This window comes from Podarcis filfolensis (genome assembly GCF_964270895.1).
Source record: "Podarcis filfolensis genome assembly, chromosome: 6".
NCBI lineage: Eukaryota > Metazoa > Chordata > Lepidosauria > Squamata > Lacertidae > Podarcis > Podarcis filfolensis.
In genome coordinates, this window is record NC_139609.1 from 24,185,960 (window position 1) to 24,210,333 (window position 24,374).

General features: G+C 43.0%; 1 protein-coding gene across 1 annotated transcript in view; it reads right to left on the minus strand.

The window, feature by feature from the left end:
• Positions 1-203: 203 nt before the first annotated feature.
• LOC310765477 (putative ferric-chelate reductase 1) overlaps positions 204-24,374 on the minus strand; it is a 31,574-nt gene continuing 7,403 nt past the window's right edge. The window contains exons 2-17 of the mRNA XM_083620483.1: positions 24,049-24,241; positions 21,927-22,063; positions 18,719-18,810; positions 18,140-18,224; positions 17,384-17,401; positions 16,617-16,802; positions 15,622-15,723; positions 14,631-14,775; positions 12,562-12,675; positions 10,267-10,379; positions 7,600-7,686; positions 6,842-6,939; positions 4,573-4,631; positions 3,182-3,319; positions 3,053-3,078; positions 204-1,993 (exon numbers count right to left, since the gene is read on the minus strand). Of these exons, the coding sequence (XP_083476609.1) occupies positions 1,904-1,993; positions 3,053-3,078; positions 3,182-3,319; positions 4,573-4,631; positions 6,842-6,939; positions 7,600-7,686; positions 10,267-10,379; positions 12,562-12,675; positions 14,631-14,775; positions 15,622-15,723; positions 16,617-16,802; positions 17,384-17,401; positions 18,140-18,224; positions 18,719-18,810; positions 21,927-22,063; positions 24,049-24,241 (1,683 nt within the window). The 3' untranslated portion in view covers positions 204-1,903. The remainder of the gene's footprint in view (positions 1,994-3,052; positions 3,079-3,181; positions 3,320-4,572; positions 4,632-6,841; positions 6,940-7,599; positions 7,687-10,266; positions 10,380-12,561; positions 12,676-14,630; positions 14,776-15,621; positions 15,724-16,616; positions 16,803-17,383; positions 17,402-18,139; positions 18,225-18,718; positions 18,811-21,926; positions 22,064-24,048; positions 24,242-24,374) is intronic.

Genomic DNA, 24,374 nt, shown 5'->3' on the forward strand with positions numbered 1-24,374 from the left:
AATGGCTGGTTGGGTTGCAATCTGTATGTGGACCAGGAAGGGGCTCCTTCTTATGCTTTGCATAAGACACCAAACATCTTGGGCGGCAACTCTCCAAAACCTGAAGAGTTATAACCAAGCTTCCTGAGCTTCTCTGAGCTGTTTGTGCAGGGAAGTTGTAGGAAAACAGAAGACCTGCTTGCATTTGCAAGAGAGAATGCCACTTGTCGCTCAACTTTTATTTCAACAGATGCCAAAAGAATTGCATTTAATCATATAAAATCTGAACAGTACAAAAGGAATATTTTAAAATCAGCATATGAATAATAATACAAAAGTTGATCATAACATCGATGCTGGTGTTTTGCTTTGGATTATTACAGACGTAAGAATTAACATGCTGGACCAGGCCAAGGTCTACATAGCCAAATGGACTGTTCCCACTGGGGCTGTCAACAATCCAGGGGGAAAAATGGAGCTCTCCTCCCCTCTTTCTGGCCACTGTTGCCAAGAAGAGAATAGGATGGGTAGCTCAATCAGTTAGAGTGTGGTGCTGATAACTCCAAGGCCGCATGTTTGATCCCCGTATGGGACAGTTGCACATTCCTGCATTGCAGAGGGTTGGACTGGATGATCCTCAGGGTCCCTTCCATCTCTACAATTTTATGGTTCTATGTATTCAGGGACAGGTGGGGGGTGAGGCTAAATAGCAAGTGCTGTCTTGTGGAGGAAGACCACAAAATTCCCTTTGGACATTGCTGAGGATTGCAGATTGAAGGCAAATAACGCAATGCAGGCATGTGGGAGGCAAAAAGAAGAAGTCATCTCTTCTGTGCTAGATGGCTGGAGTGAGCAAGCAGCAAGGAAGAGGATGAGGAACAGAGAACGAGGCTCAGGTAAGGGGCAGCCAGCCAGTATTGCATTTAGATTGCAGAGCCAAATGGATTCTAAATTCATAAATCTGTGCTTCGACAGCTATCATGATTAGTGTTACATGTGAAACATCTTTCTATCGCTAACGGTTTTTGAACACTGGCACAGAGTTGTAAAATGTGACAAAACATTTGCAGCTTGGGACGATCCAAGGTCTTGCCAATAGCTGCTGGACTAGATCAGTAATTTAAGGACAGCAAAACCATGGGAGAAAACATTAAGAGAGTAATGTGATTAATTTGGGGGTTGTCATAAATTAAATATATGCTGTGCTCCAGTAATTGTTCACTGATGAAAGAGCTCCCTAGCAGAACTCATGTCAAGAATGTGACCACAGATTGTGTTCTTCCTCTGAAATGAATGGAGCAGTCTGCAGAGGCGAGAGATCTGTGTTTATCTCCAATGCAGCCCACCACACAGGCACTGCAGTCTTAATCAGACATGCATTCCAAAGCAGCCAGTAGGGTTTACTTGCAAATAAATGTTTTCAGGGTTGCAGCCTCAGCATGGTAGAATGAGCATGTTGATTGTACTTGCATTTGTCAAGTTAAAGGGAGTACTAACGGAGCCTCTGTAGTACTTAGAATTTGTCTGAGAGTGAAATTGTAAATCCAGCCTTAAATTTAAAGTAACAGAATAACTGATTAAGATGGCATCACAAAAGAAGGGGGAGAGTTTCCCTTGCCGTGGCTTGAAAAAGAAACCCTACCAATATCCAATTGTTGATCAGGTACGTCAAAAATGGTCAGGACTAAAGATGCATTTCATGTCAACACACTCACGTACTCGCACCTGCCATATTTGGCTTCATTTGTAAATTAGTTTCCCTTAGAATCATTATCAGACAACTTTCATGATCAGTGTTGATGCCTTTCAACAAGTAGTCGGTACATCCAGGTAGACAATTGCACAGAGGAGGTTGGAAATTTCTGTCTAGGTAGAAAAAAAAGCAGAAGCCATTTTCGTTCTTCCTCCAAATGGGAAACCGATTTTAAGACCTTCCAATACCTATAAGCAGAGCTATTAAAAATGCCAGGTTGCCACACAGGTACAGCAGCAGCAGTATCACTTCACTTTTCACCTAGAAAGGAAACAAAATTAAAACAATGAAAATTCTGCTTAACAGTTATACGTTTTTGAATTTTATTTCCGCAGTTTGTACGCAGCTTAATCACAATCTCTACGTGATATACAGTTTGAGATCTTCCATGAGAAAGATCTGTTCACTATACAGGGGTACCTCAGGTTAAGAACTTAATTCGTTCTGGAGGTCTGTTCTTAATCTGAAACTGTTCTTAACCTGAAGCACCACTTTACCTAATGGGGCCTCCCGCTGCCGCTGCACAGCTACTGCGCGATTTCTGTTCTCATCCTGAAGCAAAGTTCTTAACCCGAGGTACTATATCTGGGTTAGCGGAGTCTGTAACCTGAAGCGTCTGTAACCCGAGGTACCACTGTATTCCTTTTGAACGGCTCATCAATGTTCATAAAAAAGAGAGAAGACCTAATAACTGTGGCCTGGCAAGTTTGTCAACACCATCTGGCTGCTTTGCCCCCTTCCTGAAGCAACTTGGCTTTTTTAGGCTTCCTCCAGACCTTTTTTTTGGGGGGGGGGTATTATTCTACAAAATGCCATTGATGCAATAATACTGCATTAGTGGTGGATTTATACGGGTCTGTCCACATGCCACTGCACATTATTAGTTTTTCTGTGATGCTGCCCCAATGTTGTTGGATTATTGCTGTCCGGAAGGGCACTCCTGTGCTATAGCGCAACAAAAGCAGGCCAAATAAATAAATAAATACCAGAATATTTGTGATTGCAAGGTTTCAACAGGAAGTTACAGGATATACGACTGGAAACAAAGTAGTATAACTGCCCCCAAACTTTTGGAGCTGCACATATAAGCAGTCCAATACTCTCATGAGCACAAATCATAATGCATGCATAATAAAAATAATGCCTGGAGGGTTCCTTGAAGTGGGGCGGAGGAGGACCGGGACCCCACACATATAGTTAGCTAGCAACATTTTCAATATTGTTTGGTTTTCCCAATAACCTTCTGGTTTGGAGCTTCCACACAAGTAGAAATCTAAGAAAACAAAACACTGATAATGCCTGCAAGAACAAAAAGATTACCTTGGTGTTTGAATCTTCATACATTTCTGTAAAATACAAAGCAAAACAAAAAACAGGAATGTTATTAATTCTTACTTGTGTGCTTTGTTAAGAAAAGCTTTCTAGACATAGATCCGAATCAAGCTTCACCTTTCTTTTTCAGCCACAGAGTTACATCCATCAGGATAGCAGCTAAGACTTCCCAGGCCACAAAGCCTCCCATTGTTTTAACCATCCATTGGCTAGGAGAGCTGCTGAGCATTCGCAGTCCCAGAAATATGGCAGCAACTGAAGAAAGAAGAGGTGAGACATTAGACCTTTCCATGATCTGGTGCTTCCAAGTGGAAACTTAACGCCACAAACAGGTTGCTTTAGCAACAGGGTTGGGACGTTGTTGTTTTTAACATCAAATTTTCCTAGCAAAGATAAAATCTGAATCAAATGGGGGGGGGGATTTAGGGGCGGCATATTGGCATCCATGACATTGTGTGAACATTGTTGCATGAATGAGGAACACTGACATCCACAGCATCTGGAAGCACCTACAAACGCATGTGGAAAAATAGCCTGTTGGAGACACACTGGCTGGTTATTTTTAATAAAAAAAAAACTAGGCGTAATATTCAATACATTTAGTCCCCCAGCTACAGGGGGCAATGGTACAGGAGAAGTTTTATCACCACCCCTATCGGGTTCATAAAGTGTCCCTGAAATCCTGCCTCCTTGAATTTTTATATTTTGGGTAGTGTTCAGCTAACACCTTGCGCACGTGGAATGACTTCCGCTTGCACAGTGGGAATGTTTCCACCTCTCTCTGTGCATGCCCTGCACCCTCCCCAAATCTGCTTGGGGGGGGCATTGTGAGAAAACTCCAGAACAAAATTAGGAGGCCCATTCTACAGGAAAGGGCACAAGCCTTGTACAAGCAAAAGGTCTTCTACACAGGCAAAGAGTGAGTTGAATACTGCCCTATAAACATACATGGGTTTTTTTTACCACTTAAAACTGTCAGGCCTTTCTATAGTCCGAAGATTCCTCCCCAGTCTACAGAATTTGCAGGACTCCCAGAAAATAAGTCGTAAAAATACAGTTATACCATTATCTCTAATATGGGTATACAGTATGTCCTCTCTGACTTTTGCAAACGTTAACTTGGAGCCTTTGCAACAGAAATGGCCCACTTGTACTTAGGTTTCTCTGGACAATGCAAAGCTGGAACCTTTCTTGTTCAAAACAAAAACAGATTCCCTGCAGCCTGATTTTGAACAGACGTGTTTGGAGCTAAGTCATGCCGAGTTTTGCTTATGTATATTACCTGCTATTGTGTTCCAGGTATCTACCTATTGCTGGAGTTTCTCAGTATGTGTCCTTAGGACTAGGGTGTTAACATTCCACTGCAGCTATCGGCCTAATTTTACTGAGGTGGGTGGCATCTCATTCTGTGCCGCATCACCTTAGCCTTGCGCCTTTCTAGACTGCCTTCCGCAATGGGAATCGAGCACCCTACTTGTAAGTTACAACAGAAGCACCCATCCACTTACCTGCCAAAACTTTGATGACTAATGCGTTTAGCATGTGAAACCAATTAAAAATAAACCTCCTGTTGGTGCAATGCAAAACACTGTTAGATATCTTTGCTCTCCCAAGGAGTAAACATCAGCTGGTTACATCATGCCTACTCTGTCCATTGCATTCTCCTCGTGGCGGAGCAGACTTTGAGAGGGCAGTAAGGTTCAGTTCCACTAAATAGGAGGTGGAGAACTCATCTAGCACACATATGGCTGCCACTGGGGGAAATGGAGCACAGCCATGCTGCTGTTAGCCTATTGAAACATGTTCAGAGGGCATGTGCCACTGACTACAAATTGGTGGGGTGCAACAGCAGCGAATGCTGGTGCCTTCAAGTTCTGCTTGAGGACTTCCTATAAAGTATCTGGCTGGTCTCTGCATGAAACACAATGATGAATGAGATGGCTCTTTATTCTGCTCCAGCAGGTCTCTTTTTATGCACACCAGTGTATTCAATTCACATTCCAGATTTGTTTTCTGTAAGTCCTAAAGGCACTGCACCAGAGCAAAGCATTATCTTTCCCAAATGCAATAGGGGTTGGTTTGTTTTTACCGTAAGCCAGAAAACAACAAGGCACTGGATGTCGTCAACAACAGTGGGCCTAGCTAACAGGCTTGAGTTACACAGCAGTGATTCTGACAATGCTGTCAGAGGGGGGCAGAATTAAAGCCACTTATAGTACATCTCACAGGGAGAGCGTAAGGGAGAGAGCATGCAAGACACCTACTAGTCCCTCTTCCCCAACATACATATGCATAGACACAGAGAGCTATCACACGACTGGAGAACCTGTGGCCCTGTAAACATGGTTGGACACCCAACTGCCATCATCCCTAACCACTGGCCATGCTGACTGGGGCTGATGGGAATTGGAGCCCAAGAACTTCTGATGGGTCAAACAGATTCCCCAACTCAGATTCACCTTCCACATTGGATGCCAAAAAGATCTTGCAAGCTGGCCACCATCCATGCCCTGTGCCAGGAATTCCATTGCTACTCCTGGCACACTGCACAGTGGGCAAAATACAGAGCTATGGAATCAGGATCTCATTGTTATCTAGTTCTAGAAGTGCCAAGGCCTTGCCTTCAGCCCCATTAGCTTTGCCTAATCCCAGATATGGTTGTGAACTGGTTTTGGTTGTAATAAATAACAAGATGAAAGGGGGAAAAAATATTAAAAGATGATCCAAAAAGAACTCCCTTAAGAGAATCAAGTCTTTTTGTCTTAAGACAGTTTTTAAAAGAATATTCCCCCCCCCCAAATTAAAAAAAATAATTCCAGTAGCACCTTAAAGACCAACTAAGTATAAGCTTTCTAGGTGTGAGCTTTCATGTGTATACACATTTCTTCAGATACTCTGAAACGGAGGTCGCTACAACCTTATAACTGTTGATGACTGTTAATGATGGCAGTTGGTTCCACAGGGAACGGCAAGGGATTTTTGAAGGGATAGATGACCAAAATTAGCTTTAGCGTGTATAACGGGACATGAATCCAATATCTCTATTCAGACCAGGTCTCTCCATAGTTTTTAGTTTGGTAATGAGTTGTAACTCAGCAACTTCTCTTTCAAGTGTATTTCTAAAATTCTTTTGCGATAAGACAGCTACTTTAAGATCTTGGAAAATGGAAGTGTTCTCCTGTTGGTTTCTCTGTTTTATGATTTCTGATGTCAGATTTATGTCCATTTATCCTTTGGCGTAAGGATTGTCCTGTTTGTCCAATATAGAGAGCTGAAGGGCACTGTTGGCATTTGATGGTTTTGGTTGCTCAGTGGCTATGCAGGTAGCTCACAAAACAGGTGCCAGAACACCCCTAAAAGGTGCCAGAACTCCGTTCCAGTGAGCTCTGGTTGAAAAAAAAGCTCTGACTATGAGAAATAAATGGCTAAAAATAACACTTGTCTGTATTTACAATTTTGCTCAGCACAATTAAAAATCAAGAAAACCCTGTAATTTCAGTGCTTCTGAAATGATAATGGGAAAGGGTAGCTTCTGCGAACCTCACTGAGATCTTACGATGAATATATTTTTACTCTGCCACAGGCAGTTCTGAAGTAGCTAGCATCCAGCTGTCACTGTGCTGAGTTACTGATGACCAACACATTGTGGTATTGCAGCTCAGAGCCAAAGCAGCTTTTTGAGGAAGGCTGTTCTGCCCATTTAGCGTATAATGCTTCTGCAATTCAAGGAAGCATTTATTTATTTTTTACCTCATTAATTACATTTGATGTACTGACCGGTTATCTTGAAGAGATGGTCGGAAGAAAGCTATGGCTGGTTGAATCAAAGAGATAATCATGACAATGCATCCAATAACAGCATGGGCTCCTGCACGCTGTCAGAGAGAAAAGGGTATGAGTCCTATTTACACTTTGCAAAAGCCACCTCTCCTTTAGAAAAGGCTGCATCTTAATTCTTCTTGTAGGAAATCCTTGTTCGCATTCAATGTCCTTGCAAAGGGACCGTGGGGCAGCAAAGAACATTGTATAACGAAAAAGGAAGCTGCCACCCATAGGTAGAAGTGTTCAGTCGGCTATTTCTCTGTACAGTCACTCAGGAAGGTTTGACATCTCTTAACATGCCACCATTTCCGGGGCATTTTTAGATGACATTTCCTTTTAAAAAAACCCAACCACTATTACTTAAAATTTAAACTGCAATCACAAAACACACAATTACGAGTAAGTCCCAATGAACAGTTCAGAAGCATGCTTGCTTATGAGTAAATATGCAGAGGATTGTGCTGAAAAAAATCCAACACTTTCTGCACCCTCAAGATACCATGTGGGTCCCTGCTGCTAACTCAGAGGTGTCTTACAGTATATGTGTGTTGCACGTCTTGTTGGCTTTGGCTATAGGCTGCTGGCAATCTGCTTTGGAAAGGGGTAGCAAATTGGACCCTGCTCTATCATCAGCCTCCTTCATCACCCTTCATCAAAGTAAGTTGTTCAGCAGGGATCTAGGCGCTGTAGAAATCAAGGAAAGCTAAACTTACTTCACTCCACCCATTTGCTGCCACAAAGCTTAATATGAAAGCGATTGCCGTTGCCACGACAGTTAGCAACATCATCAAAAAGTGGATCTGAAAGGGAAAAAATGTGCTTAAATTAGATTGCAAACCAGCGAAAAGTGAAGGATTAACTGGTCTATTGCCATTATATAGAATAGATATGTATAAAGCCATTTTTATTTTTTATTTTTAACCCTCATTCCCCCTCACAGAACAGCAGTTCTCAAAGTGGTACCCAGGATTCCTTGGAAGAAGCCATGACAGTTGAAAGTTGAATGTTACTGCCTTAAATATATAGTACAGATGGGGAAACAGTCTCTCAGTGGCCTTGGTTCCTTCTTTAAAATAGCCAATTCACTTTCACCATCTACAGGCAGCACAGGGTAAGACTCAAAAGTCTGAGGGCTTCTAGAAATCTGGGGAAGGATGAATCTTCCCGTTAGGGAAAATTGCAGCAATAATGATGAGTGCTTTGCCAAAGATACTATTTCTATTTCAGAAATAACAATATATCCTTCAAAAAATGGCAAAAAGATATTTCAAAATTTATCTAGAATGGGAAAAGACCAAGGATAAAACATAACATACTAACAGACTTAAGAGACAGAGGAGGCTTTTCTCTCCCAGATTTGAAATTGTATTTTGAAGCAGCATGTCTTGTATGGATAAGGGATTGGATAAATTGGAAAAAGAAGAAGAGTTAGAAGTTAGAACTAGAAGGACACAACACTAGATTTGGCTGGCACTCATATTTATGGTATGGGAAAGGGAAAATACATAAAGGTTTTTCAAACCATATAATAAGAAAGTCATTAATAAGAGTGTGGGAAAAATATAAAGATCTGTTAGAGTGGAAAACACCATGGTGACTGTCACCCACTGAAGCATTTTCACTTAAGTCGACCAAAAAAGTAAGCTGGTTGACATATAGAGAGTTGTTAACAAAAGAAGGTAAACTGAAACTAAAAGAGTATGATGAGCTGAAAGACTATTTTCAAAGTTGGTTACACCATAGGCAATTAAATGAAATTTTTAAGGAAGACAATAAAAAGGGGTTTAGTTATACAATCTCCAGATTTCAAAAAGAAATAGTGGAAGAGAATGTTAAATTGTTTAAAAAAGCATATAGTATTTTATTAGAGTGGGAAACCAAAGATGAAGAGGTTAAATCAGTTATGATTAAATGGGCTCAGGATGTGGGACACAACATCCAATTTGAAAGTTGGGGGAAATTATGGAAAGTTGATATAAAATTCACAGATTGCATACTATTAAGAGAATTACATAAAAATGATGTATAGATGGTATATCACACCAGTGAAAATGGCAACGATATTTAGGAAAGAAAATAACAGATGTTGGAGATGTAAGGAAAAGGAAGGAACGTTTTATCATATGTGGTGGGAATGCAAATGCATTAAAAAATATTGGGAAATGATATACAATGAATTGAAAAAAAATGTTTAAAATGAATTTGTCAAACACCCTGAAGCCTTTTTGTTAGGTATCTCAAATCAAGAGCTACCAAAAGAAAAATGGACATTATTTACATTTACATTTTTCGCCCTGTAGGGCGCACTTTCCCCCCTCCAGGCTTCGGGCTTCGCGCAGCTCTCCGCAAGCCGTGGGAGAGCTCTGTGAAGTCGCACAGCTCTCCCATGGCTTGCGGAGAGCTGCCTGCACCCAGAAGCCTGGGGCGCACTGAGCTCAGCACGCCCCAGGCTTCGAGCTTCGTACAGCTCTCCCACGGCTTGCGGATAGCAGCCTGTTTTGGGGGCTGGGGTTGGGGGAAGCTCGGGCTTCCCCCACCCCAGCCCCGCGCCTGGGGGGGAAAATAATTTTTTCCCCTTTATTTCCTCCCAAAAAAACTAGGTGCACCCTATGGGCCGGTGCACCCTATGGGGCGAAAAATACGGTATGTATGGTACAACAGTGGCAAGAATCTTGATTGCACAATATTGGAAGATGGAAGAAATACTATCAAAGGAACAATGGCAAGAAAAGTTGATGAACGATGCAGAATTGGCTAAGCTAACAGACAAACTACGAGAGAAGGACAAAAAGGACTTCAAAAGAGTCTGGGAACCATTTACAGTTTATTTGCAGAAACAATAGAATGGACTGGATTCACTGGCAGGATTTGAATAAACTTTCACAACTTCATTTGAGTAACAGATATTTTAGAGAAATGATAAGGGATTTTATTTTCGTGTAGGAAAAGCAGGATACGATAAATAAAACTAAATAACTCAGCAGAGGGGGAGTTGAGGGAAGTCCAGAGGAGGGGAGGGAGAATAATTGTAAATAACATGATGAATGAGATTTGTATCATTAATTGTTATAAAATTCAATAAATTAAAAAAAATCTGAGGGTTTATCCACACCTCCATTTGCTCTGCCTCTTTTCTCTGGAGAAACAGTAACTTTAGAGCAGAATCAGAACAAATGGCAGTGGTTGGATTGTGGTTACTGCTGCTGCTGCATTGAACTCAGAAAAAAAAACCCTGAAGATGTGCACACACTTCTATTACGATCTGTGCAATCCCAAAGCTTGAATGCGATTTCGCCAGCTGAAACTACTCTAGTCCCCTGTTTGTAGGGGCCAACCTAACAGTCCTCTCTACCCAACCATAGATCTATTAATGTGCGTACCTGAAACCAAATATCTTTACCCAAGAGAGGTTTCTTGATGGATTTCTTCAAGTACCTGGCAAATATCATTCCCACACTGCCTGTGGTCATCCAAGCGATCAACATGAGGGCTCCTTAGAACAGAAGCAAAGAAAACACATGGAGACAAAGAAAAACCAAATAATCAGTGGCCTGAGGAGCAGCAGCTCCATGGAACTTGCTTCAGCTGCTCCCTGCCAGAAAATTACAAGGTTTTCATTAAGTGTTCAAGAGTGTGGGGGGGGGAGTTTTCCCTCCTCTGTCCCAAACTCCTATCCTTTTGTGTTCTATCTTTTAGATTTTAAGCATGAAGGCAGGGGCCATCTTGTTTCGTGATTGTTGTGAGTCACTCTGAGAGCTCTTTTCCATTGAAGAGGAGTTGCAAGTACCTCAGATAAATAAGTGTACAGTGTGTTGTGTCTCACAAACACATTGGTATGCCCATCATTCTTCTACGCCAAAGGAACACAAGAAAAATAGAACATATATTTACTAATAAAAATAAATATATGTTTGGCAAAACTCTAGGAGCTATTCTGGAAGATGTACCATTTCTCTAGTAAACTGACATGTACTTTATTTTGTTTTTACAGGCAACGTAGGGTACTGCACCACCCATGTTTATAAGGGAAAGCAGCTCTCAAATTACTCAGCAAGCAGCTCGATCCTTAGTAGGAAATGGAAAGAAGAAGGTGTCCCAGCTAAAGATGATTGGCAAGTTAAATTAATGGAATATGCTGAAATGGCAAGACTGACATTGAAATTAAGAGGAAGAGACGACAACGAGTTTAAAGAAGACTGGAAGGACTTTGTTGCATATATACAGAAGCAATGTACACAGGTTAATACATTAGCAGGATTCTAGAAATATTTGTAAGGAAATATGAATGGACAATAAGTAATTTTAATGATTTTTAAAAATTAAAATGGACATGCAGGATGATGATAAATTGGGTCCTCCCTTAAAGAGGGCACATGTTGCGGTGAGACCTGGCAACCAAACCCTGTGTTGTGGGTGGGTTTAATTGAATAGCCACAACACCCAATTGGTAGGTCCCTTGATGCTGGGTTTAATCAGGCCAATGGGATGCAAGCTATATGGATCAAGGGACCTATATATACCCATGCACGTGACCCAGAGCTTCCTCTTTTGGCGTGTGCATTCGGAACACCCGCCCACCTCTCCCTATTTCGGGGGCTTTGTGCTTGACCTTGCTATGGCATCGTGTGTCGTCTTTCGTTGGGGCAGGGGCACGGCAGGAATTTTCCCCACTTGGCTGATTGGCTGTTGCCATTTGGGTTTTGCCTGCCGCGTAGCAAATCGTCACAACTTGTAAGGCTGCGGATAGGCTCTGGTTCAGGTGATAGGGATGGGAGAACGCTCTCGCCATCCGTATGTGAAGGGTATTCCATTAAAGGAATCCAGGGACTCAGTGGTTTGGTCAACCCCTGAGAGGGGGTTGTGCCCATGCCTGAGTCCAGGGGGACTTTTGGGTGGCGGAGTTAGCCCGATTCCAGCTTTCCGACTATCCAGGTGTTCACCCTTGGCTGACCTATGCTGGAACCCTGGGTCAGCGCTACCTGCATGGCAGGGAGCTAGTCGAACCAGAGCCTATGCAACCAATCACTTTCTGTAATCAATAAAGTTGTGGCCTAAATTCTACCAAAAACCAAAACCAAAATTTGAGTCATGTGTGAATTTACTTAGGCGGGAGGTTTCTGGGTCTGAACACGCAATGGGTGGCGCTGTGGGTTAAACCACAGAGCCTAGGACTTGCTGACCAGAAGGTCAGCGGTTTGAATCCCCGCGACAGGGTGAGCTCCCGTTGCTCGGTCCCTGCTCCTGCCAACCTAGCAGTTCGAAAGCACGTCAAAGTGCAAGTAGATAAATAGGTACTGCTCCGGCGGGAAGGTAAATGGCGTTTCCGTGCGCTGCTCTGGTTCGCCAGAAGCGGCTTAGTCATGTTGGCCACATGACCCGGAAGCTGTACGCCGGCTCCCTTGGCCAGTAAAGCGAGATGAGTGCCGCAGCCCCAGAGTCGGTCACGACTGGACCTAATGGTCAGGGTTCCCTTTACCTTTATCAGAACTTGAGAGGAGGGACAAACAAAGACACAAGGCAACTAATCCATCCCCGCTAAACTAGGCTCACTTAAACATGTACAGAATCTATCCACAAGACCAAGACCCACCAGGAGCATCTCTCACAGGAGGTACTGCAAGAGGTGGAATGGAAAGAAGAGACTTTGGGACTCCACTCTCAAAACAGTTACTTACCATGAGCTTTGATGATCAAGGGTGTAGAACTGGTGCCACCTACTGCTGCAAAGCTTGAAATGTTCACCTTCTGATCAGTAATGAAGGGGGTCCTGGGATGCTTCCGTATCGTCCCTCCAAGTGTTTTTGTTTTTTAAAAAAAGAAGAAGAACTAGTTATCACAGGACCTCTTGCTATAAAATGAATTCCTGCTTGTACAAAGCTATCGACAGTATTTAAAAATCAACAGGTCTCAAGTATGCAAGAAGGTTCTGTACAGGCAACGTTAAGGAAGATGACTGGGTCTTCCAAACTTAACACAGTATCATAGTAAGGTAGATAATACTGATAATGCAAAACAAGAATAAAATCTTCAGGAGAGGAACCACATATGGGCACCCCAGCCCCAGGCTACAGGTGCTAATATTTGCTTCACTAAGCTATGGACTATTTCCAAAAAATATCCAAAGTTACATTTAGGGCAAGTGTGGAGTATGGTTTTGGCACCACCACACTCTCTGACGTTTCCATTTCCACAACTCAAACTCTTTATACTTTTCAGAGCTGGTAAACTCTGGGTAGCCTAGAAATTTTGGTCTAAGCATGATCAGCTTTCTAAGAGAAGCACTGTGCACGAACTACGTAGGTACTGACTTGTATGTTAACCAAAACTGTGTTTAAATCTTCAGTTATGAGAAGGCAAGGTTATTTATGATTCGGAACGAATCATAAATTGTTCTTGTTTTTAAGCTAGACTTTGTGCTTTTAAAACCCCAACTTTGCTTGCATCTGATGAACCCGACCATCTCCTTAACCAGGGGCGGCCCTTCAATGAGGCAAGGTGAAGCCATCTGCTTCGGGTGGCAGATCTGTGCCCTCCCTGACCGTGGCACCACTGCCAGCTCCACCACAGTGCTGCTGCCCCCCTCACCTGCTGCACCCGAGTTGCCGACGCTGTGTCAGGGTGCCGTTGCAGTGGTGGGGTTGGCGATGGAAGCACACATGTGACAGCAGGGGCCGGGCAGGAGCTGGGATCAGCAACAGGGCATTGCTGGGGCGTTTTGCCTTCAGCGGCAAAATGGCTCAGGCCAGCCCTGTCCTTAACAAGGCAGTGGTAGTTCAGTTTCAAGCCTAGGACCCTCGTACCTACGGGACCATCTCTCCCAGTGTGCCCCACAGAGGACCTTAAGGTCCATAAATAGCAACACCCTAGAGGTCCCAGGCCCTAAGGAAGTTAGATTGGCTTCAACCAGAGCCAGGGCCTTTTCAACTCTGGCTCCGGTCTGGTGGAACGCTCTGTCTCATGAGACCAGGGCCCTGCAGGATCTGATTTCTTTCTGCAGGGCCTGTAAGACAGAGTTGTTCTGCCTGGCCTTTGGCTTGGAGTCAATTTGATTCCCTCCCCCTCTTTCTTTTTTCCTTTCTCCTCCTGTGATGAGGCTGCATTTTAATGTTTTTAATGTTTTAATGTTGTATTTTAATCTTGTTTTTAAGTTGTATTCATTCAACTCATTTTTATTATTGGTTGTTAGCCGCCCTGAGCCCGGCCTTGGCTGGGGAGAGCGAGGTATAAATAAAAATTATTATTATTATTAGTAAGCCTTACTTCAGATTACCATTCCACATATGGTTTTGCATCCTATCCTCAAGTCAGCAGTCCATGGCCACTGAGCATGCTTACCCCAGCAGGTTGTTTGCAGAGGAATCCCCACCCCTTGGGCTTTTTTCTAAAAGTTTTCTGTTCTTCTACAAAACTTAGCATTCCACCCAAGCTTGCTGGTAAGTCCTGTTTCCTTCTTCTTCTTTGCATAGGTAGGTTTTTTTTGGGGGGGGGTATATGAGCAACAACACTCACAGTCTGAGGATTAGGCAACAATCTAAGATCTCTTTGCATCTTATAACATGTTTTGGTTGGATACCATTAGCATTCTAAGTATTTGCAGACGATACTGGAGCGATACAAGCCTTCCAGCTATTATAAGTAAAGGCATTTGCTACAATTAGGCTCTTTAAGCCTTGAGCTCCAGAATTCTGTATGCGGTTGCTCTTGTAAACACTGTCCCTATTTCCAGTTTCTATGTGGAACTCACCATCAGCGTGCGATGGCCCAAAAGCCAGAAATATGTAGTACAAACTGTCAGTGCTTCTTGGCTGTGTTGATATGGGGTTTCTCGAGATGAAAGAACACCTGATAATTCCCTCGCTGAAGGATGTTGTCAGAATGTCCACGTTACCCTAAACACACACACACACACACACACACACACACAGCAAAGTTATCAGTCACAGTCATTTTGCCCATTATACATAAAATTATAGAAATAGACACAGTAGTAATTCATAAACTGATAATAATCAAGTAAAATAATGTGATGCTATTATAATATCTCTGCCTTTTCACCTAATTGTGGAGATACAATCCACAATTGTGTGTATCTACCTTCTTCCTATAAGAAAGAGCTAAAAAGGGATGAGTTTATACAAATCCAGAAGATTCATCATTATTGCACCTCAACCCCCCTGAAAAGAAAACCTATATTCTCTCCCATTCTTTGAAAAACCCGCCACTGCAACTCAGGAAGAAAAGGCACTATTCCCTTGTGCTTTTCCAGTTTGACTAGTTTGACTAGCATTTCCAGCATCAGACAAAAGGATCGAACTCTGGATGTTTCTGGCATAGGCTTCAAGCTTACTGACTTCCCTGAAAGGGATGGTCATCATCTAATTTTTGCCCTATTAAGCAGAGATCAAATCTTTTCAGCCAATGGGCCTTTAGATGTTGTCTGACTGCAAATCCCACTGCCTGCGGCCAGTGTTTGCGGTCTGGCATTATGAGGAACTTGCATTGTTTATTGTCTGTGGATATATTTTTTTTATGTACACCACATAGAAATACGAATTAAGTAAGTGGTGTAGAAATGCCTTAAATAAGGACAACTTTTAAAATTATCCATGGCAGCTGGGGCTGAGGAGAGCTGTTGTCTAATAAGAAATCATGGGGCACAGGTTTCCCACACCCCTGATAGTTTCACACCTATCATACTTTTAAAAAACAGAGGTAGCAGAAGACATTTCCAGTACCAGAGGCCTTGGGCTGGGACGACTACGTCCAGTTGAGAAGGCGTGTTGAACCTCTATGCGATCTGTTCCATTCTTACCACAGATATAATCATCATCATCTCCCTGGGAAAAGATACACAACAGTCTCCTGTTATTCAGAATGAGTGCATGCTATATTTGTTTATTCTAATGTTACTAGCCCACGGGAAATCTGCCAGTTTAGCTAAGGGGGTACCCTGGAAAGCCACTGCCATTCAGCGAAGAGAAAACTAAGCAAGATGGACCAATGGTATGATGGTATTTGGCTTCTTACTATATTCCTACATTCATGCTTGCTCTGGGGTCCATAAATGCTCTATGCTTTCATAACCACAGGGACTGCTTGTTAAGTTGGTGGTGAACATATCAGACGACACAGTGATTCTTCAAACAGCTCTTGTTTATTCACAGGCCAGAACAGAACTGAACTGAAGGGTTCAGCCAGCCTGCTTATATAGAGCTCCACTGCAACGCAACTGTAACACTTTCTGTAACTATCCAATCACTGAACGTCACTTTCAATCCCTTATTTGCATATGTGAACCTGAGTGAAAATATCTACAGTGTCCCCCTGCTGGCCCAGGGTGAGAACTTCAGTACATAACACTGCTGACTTTCAGCGACATGTAACGCAATACAAATAGTTTTTCTTACTTGTTTTTTTTTTAAGGGTTGCTTAATGTTTAGGGTTTTTTTAAAAAAATAGCGCTTTCAATTTTTGCAAGAACTAAAATCTTGCAAATTTGTATGCAGAATCAATGCAATGTGAACACCTGTGAAATTCTGTTGAAAACGACACAATTTTAACTTGTTCCTCTCTTATTACCTTTAGCTTTACCTTTGTCATGTTTGCTGCACCTAGGGCTACATTTTTTAAAAAAATTATGACATGGCTGCAAGCTTTGTACATTAAAGTAATATAGTTAGACCCTAAGCATCTTTTTTTAAAAAAAATTAAAAATCATTCAGTATCTCACCATTATGGTGTCATCAGAAAAGGCAATGGCTACATATCCGTCTGAAAGTCCACTGATTTCAAATTGGAAAGCATCGCTCCCTAATGCCGCGGATGACATGAAGTAACAGTTTGGGTTGCTTGGGCTGCAGCCTGCAGGGTTACTGAAACAGAACTTGTATTTGCCACACCCTTCCTCTGTGGAGATCTGCAAGGAAGAGTAGATCCCATCAACCATCAGCAATAAACATGGCTGTTAGTTATATCCCTAAAATATTAATTCCACCTCTAAGATAAGACTATGTTCGCCTGTCTAAAGGTACATGATAAATAAATAGAATCCTGTTTGAATGTGTATTCAGGGGTACATGTAAGTCCCAGGTAAGTCGATAGATTCATTGCAACCGCAATGAACACATTACACACAAGAGACACACACCTGGAGTGTATAAATGCTGCCAGGCCTTCTTGCATTTGTTTTTAGCATGATTTCGATACACAATCCTTGTGTCATTTCCACTGGAGGGATTCTCAGAGTTTGCCAAACTTACAGCACCCTTTAGACAGGCGAACATAGTCTTATCTTAGAGGTGGAATTAATATTTTAGGGATATAACTAACAGCCATGTTTATTCCATACATTACCTGGAAGCAAGTCTGGGTTTCGGACACAACAACTGTCCTCTCCAAAAGAAACATATTCAGGTTACATCTGACATGGAAGAAATGGGCTTGGATGAAGCGGGAAACAAGTCGCGTTAAAACAAAATGCAAAGCTCAAACACTTACTGTTGTGGAGGAGGAGGTCTGTGAAAGAAAAGAACATTGGTTACATAAAAAGTGGTTAAGGAAAAGGAATTTACTTCTCAGCTTTTCCGTCAAAAATCCTCGGAATGAGGAGGAGATTGTGAGCTATCTATATTGTTTTAATTGTTGTAACCTGCCCTGCCAGGAAATAAATGTCAGGGGAGTGTGTATGGTGTTAAGTTGTGGGTGAACATATCAGACGACACAGCGATTCTTCAAACAGCTCTTGTTTATTCACAGGCCAGAACAGAACTGAACTGAAGGGTTCAGCCAGCCTGCTTATATAGAGCTCCACTGCAACGCAACTGTAACACTTTCTGTAACTATCCAATCACTGAACGTCACTTTTAATCCCTTATTTGCATATGTGGACCTGAGTGAAAACTATCTACAGTATCCCCCTGCTGGCCCAGGGTGAAAACTTCAGTACATAACATAGGGCACTTGTTACTCTATATGTCTGCATTGTCTGTATACATTGCTGGTATTTGGCCTTCAGAGATGTGGGTTACAGTCAATGTAGTTTTCAGGCCAAAAAAAGGTTGGTCTCCTTTGTGCTTATGTGTGTGGTTTTTGCCCCCTACAGTTTTCAGCAATAGAATGTTTAAACTATTGACATGACCTGGTAGTCCTTACACCAAAAAATAAAGTTCTCTAAAAATAGTTTAAATTAAATGCACAGTATTATTATTACATGCTTGTAAAACAAGGTGGCCAGTAAACCAGATTAAAACTTACTGGAACAAGTGGTGAACTGGAAGACACGAGAACTTGACTTTGAACTTGAGTCCAGAATACCGAAAAATTATAGACTGCTGTTGCTCTGAAAATGGTGGAATACACAGCATGTAAATAATTTTAGAAAGCATTGACCAGGTACAGCCAACCAATTCTTCCAGACTGCACTATTCCATTTTTCAAATATAAAATTTGATTGATTATATAGCCTGGAATTTGTGAATTTAACAGCTTCAGTCTACATTGTTAATACCACCGCCACCCACCCTTTACCCAGGGTGAGTTATAACAACTTAAAACTCAGAATCAAAAACAGTTAAAACAGATTAAAGTCATGGGAATTATGCATGCTGCTTATTGTTTTCACTGCAGCAGTTCCCCGTGTCAAAGAGCCAAGCCACAGTGAAATTTAGAAAAATGCTTGGCCCTTCTGCAGCAGACACATGGATTCTTGTAGCCAGCAGGATGTAGGCTTCCTAGTCTAGTATACATTTACAACCATAAAGTAATTTAAGCCTTTGGGGGAAATTAAGGCATTAAGAAGTGCTGCTCTATTATACAGAGAAAACAAGCCTGTACCTGAACTCAACATGCCCTACACCAGGAGCAGCAATCCAAATTGCTGTTATGTTTTGCTTCTTTGCCTTGTTTGTGTGACTCAGGGAAGAATTCTACAGTGGAGGGGAAAGACAAAGAAAACCTGATGCAGAAGGAAATCAGGCACATTTCAGATGCTAAAAACAACTCAGAACAGTGGGCCCATGGAGTCCCTTGAGAAGCTGGGTGATTACAGAGAACCATTCCCCACCACCACCAACTTTCACTGCATACCCTTCAACTGTCCCAATTTGAGCAGGACACCCTAGGCTTCTGATTGGATCCGGAATATCCTGATTTTGGTTCAGCTTTCTGGTGTGAGTCAGCCGAGCACCGGACCAAAAGATGCTTGTTTTTTTATCTTGATCTCTGGTGCGAGTCAACTAACTCCTGTGAGAGATCAATATTTTTTAAAAAGAGAGTGTCCCAATTTTGATTAGCAGGATGTTGGACAAACAAGAACCATGCTGGCCTTGTAAACAAAATACAGTGGTACCTCGGGTTACATACGCTTCAGGTTACATACACTTCAGGTTACAGACTCCGCTAATCTAGAAATAGTACCTCAGGTTAAGAACTTTGCTTCAGGATGAGAACAGAAATCGTCCTCTGGCGGTGCGGCAGCAGCGGGAGGCCCCATTAGCTAAAGTGGTGCTTCAGATTAAGAACAGTTTCAGGTTCTAAGAACGGACCTCCGGAACAAATTAAGTACTTAACCTGAGGTACCACTGTAATACTGATATTGGGGTGATGGGGAAGTGGAGCAGTCTGGCTGACGGTCTGATTAGTCACACTGGAGGAGATGGGAAAGTGTCTCCCACTCCTCTAGGAACACAATTTTACACCCCTGCCAGTGGTGCAAAGATGGGGATATTGTGGCCCTCCAGATATTGTTGGGCTACAACACCCACCACCCCGACCACTGGCCATGTGCTGGCTGAGGGTGATGAGAAATGAAGTTCAGCAGCATTCAGAGAGCCAGAGGCCCCTTATCCCTTATAGACAACAAAGATACACTCTCCTTCTTCCCATGGGCTTGCTCTCCTGTGGAACTGGAAGGGGAGTATAAGAGTCTCAGAGCTGCTGGGTTGAGGACTACAGTCATACCTCGGGTTGAAGTAGCTTCGTGATAAGTATTTTCAGGTTGCGCACTGCAGCGACCCGGAAGAAGCGGAGCGCTTTAATTCCGGGTTTCGCCACTCACGCATGCGCAGACGGTCAAAATGATGTCATGTGCATGCGCAGAAGCGCGAGTTGCGATCCGCAGATGCGCGGACATGGGTTGCGTTCGCTTCTGGATGCAAATGGGGCTCTGGAACGGATCCCGTTCCAGGCTGCGCACCTGAAGGACCAAGTGCGCAGCCTGGGAGTCATTTTGGACTCATAGCTGTCCATGGAGGCGCAGGTCAATTCTGTATCCAGGGCAGCTGTCTACCAGCTCAATCTGGTACGCAGGCTGAGACCCTACCTGCCCGCGGACTCTCTCGCCAGAGTGGTGCATGCTCAAGTTATCCCCCGCTTGGACTACTGCAATGCGCTCTATGTGGGGCTACCTTTGAAGGTGACCCGGAAACTACAACTAATCCAGAATGCGGCAGCTAGACTGGTGACTGGGGGCGGCCGCCGAGACCACATAACACCGATCTTGAAACACCTACATTGGCTCCCAGTACGTTTCCGAGCACAATTCAAAGTGCTGGTGTTGACCTTTAAAGCCCTAAAGGGCCTTGGCTCTGTATACCTGAAGGAGCGTCTCAACCCCCATCGTTCTGCCCGGACGCTGAGGTCCAGCTCCGAGGGCCTTCTGGCGGTTCCCTCATTGCAAGAAGCAAAGCTACAGGGAACCAGGCAGAGGGCCTTCTCGGTAGTGGCGCCCGCCCTGTGGAACGCCCTCCCATCAGATGTCAAAGAGATAAACAACTACCTGACATTCAGAAGACATCTTAAGGCAGCTCTGTTCAGGGAAGTTTTTGTTGTGTATTGAGTCAAAGGATTTTATATCTGTATTATTATTGTCTGTATTTGCATTAGGGTAAAGTAACTGCCTTTTGGTTCCAGAGGGTACAGCTACTATTGGTTCATTTAAGCTACTGTATTTGGATCCTCTGTCTTATTGGTTTCCTCCAAAAGGCAGGACTGTGATTGCCTGATATTGTTCCCTCCAAAATGTATCCTTTCTAGCTAGTTCCCTGTCCCTATAAATGTAGCTCTCCCCTCCTCAGTTCTCAGTCTTGTTTGCTTTAATAAAGAAGTGTTACTACAGAACTGTCTCCAGCATATTATGTCAAGAGAGCTGAAATCACAAACCCCACGTCACAACAGTTTTAATGTATGACATCTTAGTGTAATTTTGGTCTTTGTGGAAGCCGCCCAGAGTGGCTGGGGAAACCCAGCCAGATGGGCGGGGTACAAATAATAAATTATTATATTATTTTTATCCAGAGGTACCACTGTAGAGCATTTTGAGCCCAGGAAAGAGCATTGGTGGTTGGGGGGGGGGAGAAAATATCCATCTCTTTCTACCAACTGAGGCTCATTGCTGTGATTGCAGCCCTGTCTTCTTCCTTCCTTCCAACCACATGCATCATGGCTAGGGTCAAAAAGAACCATGAAAATAGTTCTGTGCACCCAAGACACCTGCAGAGCTGCTGTTTGCCCAAGTAGCATTCCCCACTCCACACCTTTCACAGCCAACTGCATTTGAAAACAAAATACACCTTTAAAACGTGTGGGGAATCTTTTTTGACCTTCTAGAAGCCCCATGCCAGTCGTGGGCAGAGCAGGAGACAAAGGTGGGCAGAGCGATGAATGTCTACCATTGTAGAGTAGGCTAGGCTCTGCATTCACGCCTCTCTGTCCAGACAAGCCAGAGGCATTATCAGATTTCAAGGACACATTTCAGCCAGACAGAAATACTCAAGGAGGGGGTAGCCTGAGGAGAGTCCTGAGAGCCAGATAAAGAGGCCTTGGGAGGCCTAAAGTTTCCCATCACTGTTTTAAAAGCATATGTAGTAGGATATAGCGTGGGATTAGCTCTTCAGACAAAAAAACAGACTATCCCTGATCAACTTCAAGGCCATAGGATAGTTCCCTCAGTGTATATGAGTCTCTGCTCCGCAACCAAAGCTTGTTTTTGCATCGCAAAAGCTACTAACAAAAGAATTACCCAAGCCACACAAGTTACACATACCTGAATGTCGTTACATGCAAGGCCTTGTGAGTTAGGGTCTAGGATTCGAAAATGTCCCACAGCAACATTGCCTCCAACTGCTCGGGCCTGGAGTAAAAATCCCTCAAAACTGGAATCGCCGCTTGCTGTAAGAGATACTGAGCAGGAAAGATGTTGTAAAAAGTGTCAGTTTAAATGTTTTGCCACAACAAATATTAAGGGGAAAAAACAACAACAAATGAAAGTGCATTTATTACTACCATCACTTCAGTGTGAGAACCTACAAGGGCTGTGTACACACACCAGGGTGTGTCCCACCGATCTGATTTTAATTTGTGCACTTTTGTATACACCCGAGTGCTTTCAATTCAAATCTATCTTGATGTTTCCTGTCCACATTAGTAGGGTCTGCTTGATGAAATGTATTTGTGTTCTGTGTTGTTCTCCCCTGCCTTAAATGACTTTTCCTCCAGTCCCCCAAAATTCCAGACTAGGGATCTGTACTCACTCAACTATCTCTATCTATCTAGCCAGTGCATTTTTCTGGAGGAATGCAGGGGTACGGCATACCCCTAAACATTTTGTGAATCTTTGTACTTTAGTCCATTTACTGTATTTTTCCCAATTTGAACTGTAAAATGGTGATTTTCTTCAGTCAAAATGAGAGTACCCCTAAACATTTTTTAAAGAAAAAAATGACTATCTATTCATTCATCCATCCAAGACCATATAACACTGGTCCTGAAAGACCTACATTGGCTCCCAGTACGTTTCCAAGCACAATTCAAAGTGTTGTTGCTGACTTGTAAAGCCCTAAACGGTCTTGGCCCAGTATACCTGAAGGAGCATCTCCACCCCCATTGTTATGCCTGGACACTGAGGTCCAGCGCTGAGGGCCTTCTGGCAGTTCCCTCACTGCAAGAAGCTAAGCTACAGGGAACCAGGCAGAGGGCCTTCTCGGTAGTGCCGCCTGCCCTGTGGAACGCCCTCCCATCAGATGTCAAGGAAATAAACAACTATCTGACTTTTAGAAGACATCTGAAGGTAGCCCTGTTTAGGGAAGTTTTTAATGTTGGGTGTTTATTGTGTTTTTAATATTCTATTGGGAGCCCAGAGTGGCTGGGGAAATGATAATAATAATAATAATAATAATAATAATAATAATAATAATAATAATAATAATAATCACTACTATTATCTGTCTCTCCCTCCCATGCAATATCACAGTAACAAACTATAACCAAAGCCCAAATTCTGAACACATTTGAAAGTGGGCAAAATGGTCTCTTTAAAAAAACCACACACCTTATTTTTTTTATTTACCACAAAACAGCACCCAGCCCCACCAGGTAGAAAGCCTACTAAGTACTGCCTCTCTAGGCTGGGCATGCAGAGATATGAGTATCTCTGATCTCCAGACCCTCCCTCCCACTACAGTGTGACTCAGAGAAAAACAAACTGTACATTTCACAGACAAGCACACATGGCAAAGTACAAAAACATGTCTACTTTCTTTAGAGCAAACTGTAATGTGATTGAAATAGGAAACTCTTTCCATTGGACAAAGAATCCTTTTGTCTCTCCAGTGACGACTAATCCATGTGATCTTGCTGGCAAAAGATGACACACTTATAGCAGCTCTGAGCAATGATCCAAAAGGATCTAGCATGGCATTCAGCTGCCCCCCACCCCGCTCCAACAATCATTCACAACAGACTGAGATTGTCAAAAACCGAGAATCTAATGTGAAAGGCTACAGCAAAATGGGGGGCAGAGGGCAGGGAGGCATGGCATCAGTGCATATGCATGCACACCCACAGAGCAATTTGGACCCTGTTCATTTCACATTTGGGCTTAAACCAGGGATAGAGAACTTGCTGCCCTCCAGATATTGCTAGATTTTAATTCCCATCAGCCCCAGCCAGCATGGCCAATGGTCAGGAATGACGGTCACAGCTAGTTATGGAGTGCAACAGATTGCCCATCCTTGGCTTAGAGATAAAAAGTTATTTAACAAAGGTTTGATGTTAAGCAGAGACATTGGGCGGGGGGGCAGGGAGAGTGGGAAGGAAGCACTTCCTAGAGTGGACCTTTGACATCACTTTTGGTTTCCATCGCAGTCAACAAATGGTTCTGAATTCACCTATAATTTCATCTCCTGGGGCAAATGAAGTTTTGGAGGTGGAGATGGCATATGGCGGTGCAGAGTTCTGTGCAGTGAGTCCGTGTCCAGGAAACATAGAGCTACAAGCCGCACTGATTTTTCCATTTGAGTAGCCGAGGACTCTTGAAGAAAACGCTCCCCATAAAAGAAAGAAGCTAGCCAACTTTTCCATCTGTGAAGAAAGCAAAACATTTGAAACATTTAAGTGAGGATAACAGACGATTGTACAAGCAGGCTTAAAGGCAAATGGGGGAAGGATATCTCAATATCCTCTGTTACGGAGGTGGAGAACCTGCAAGCATGGT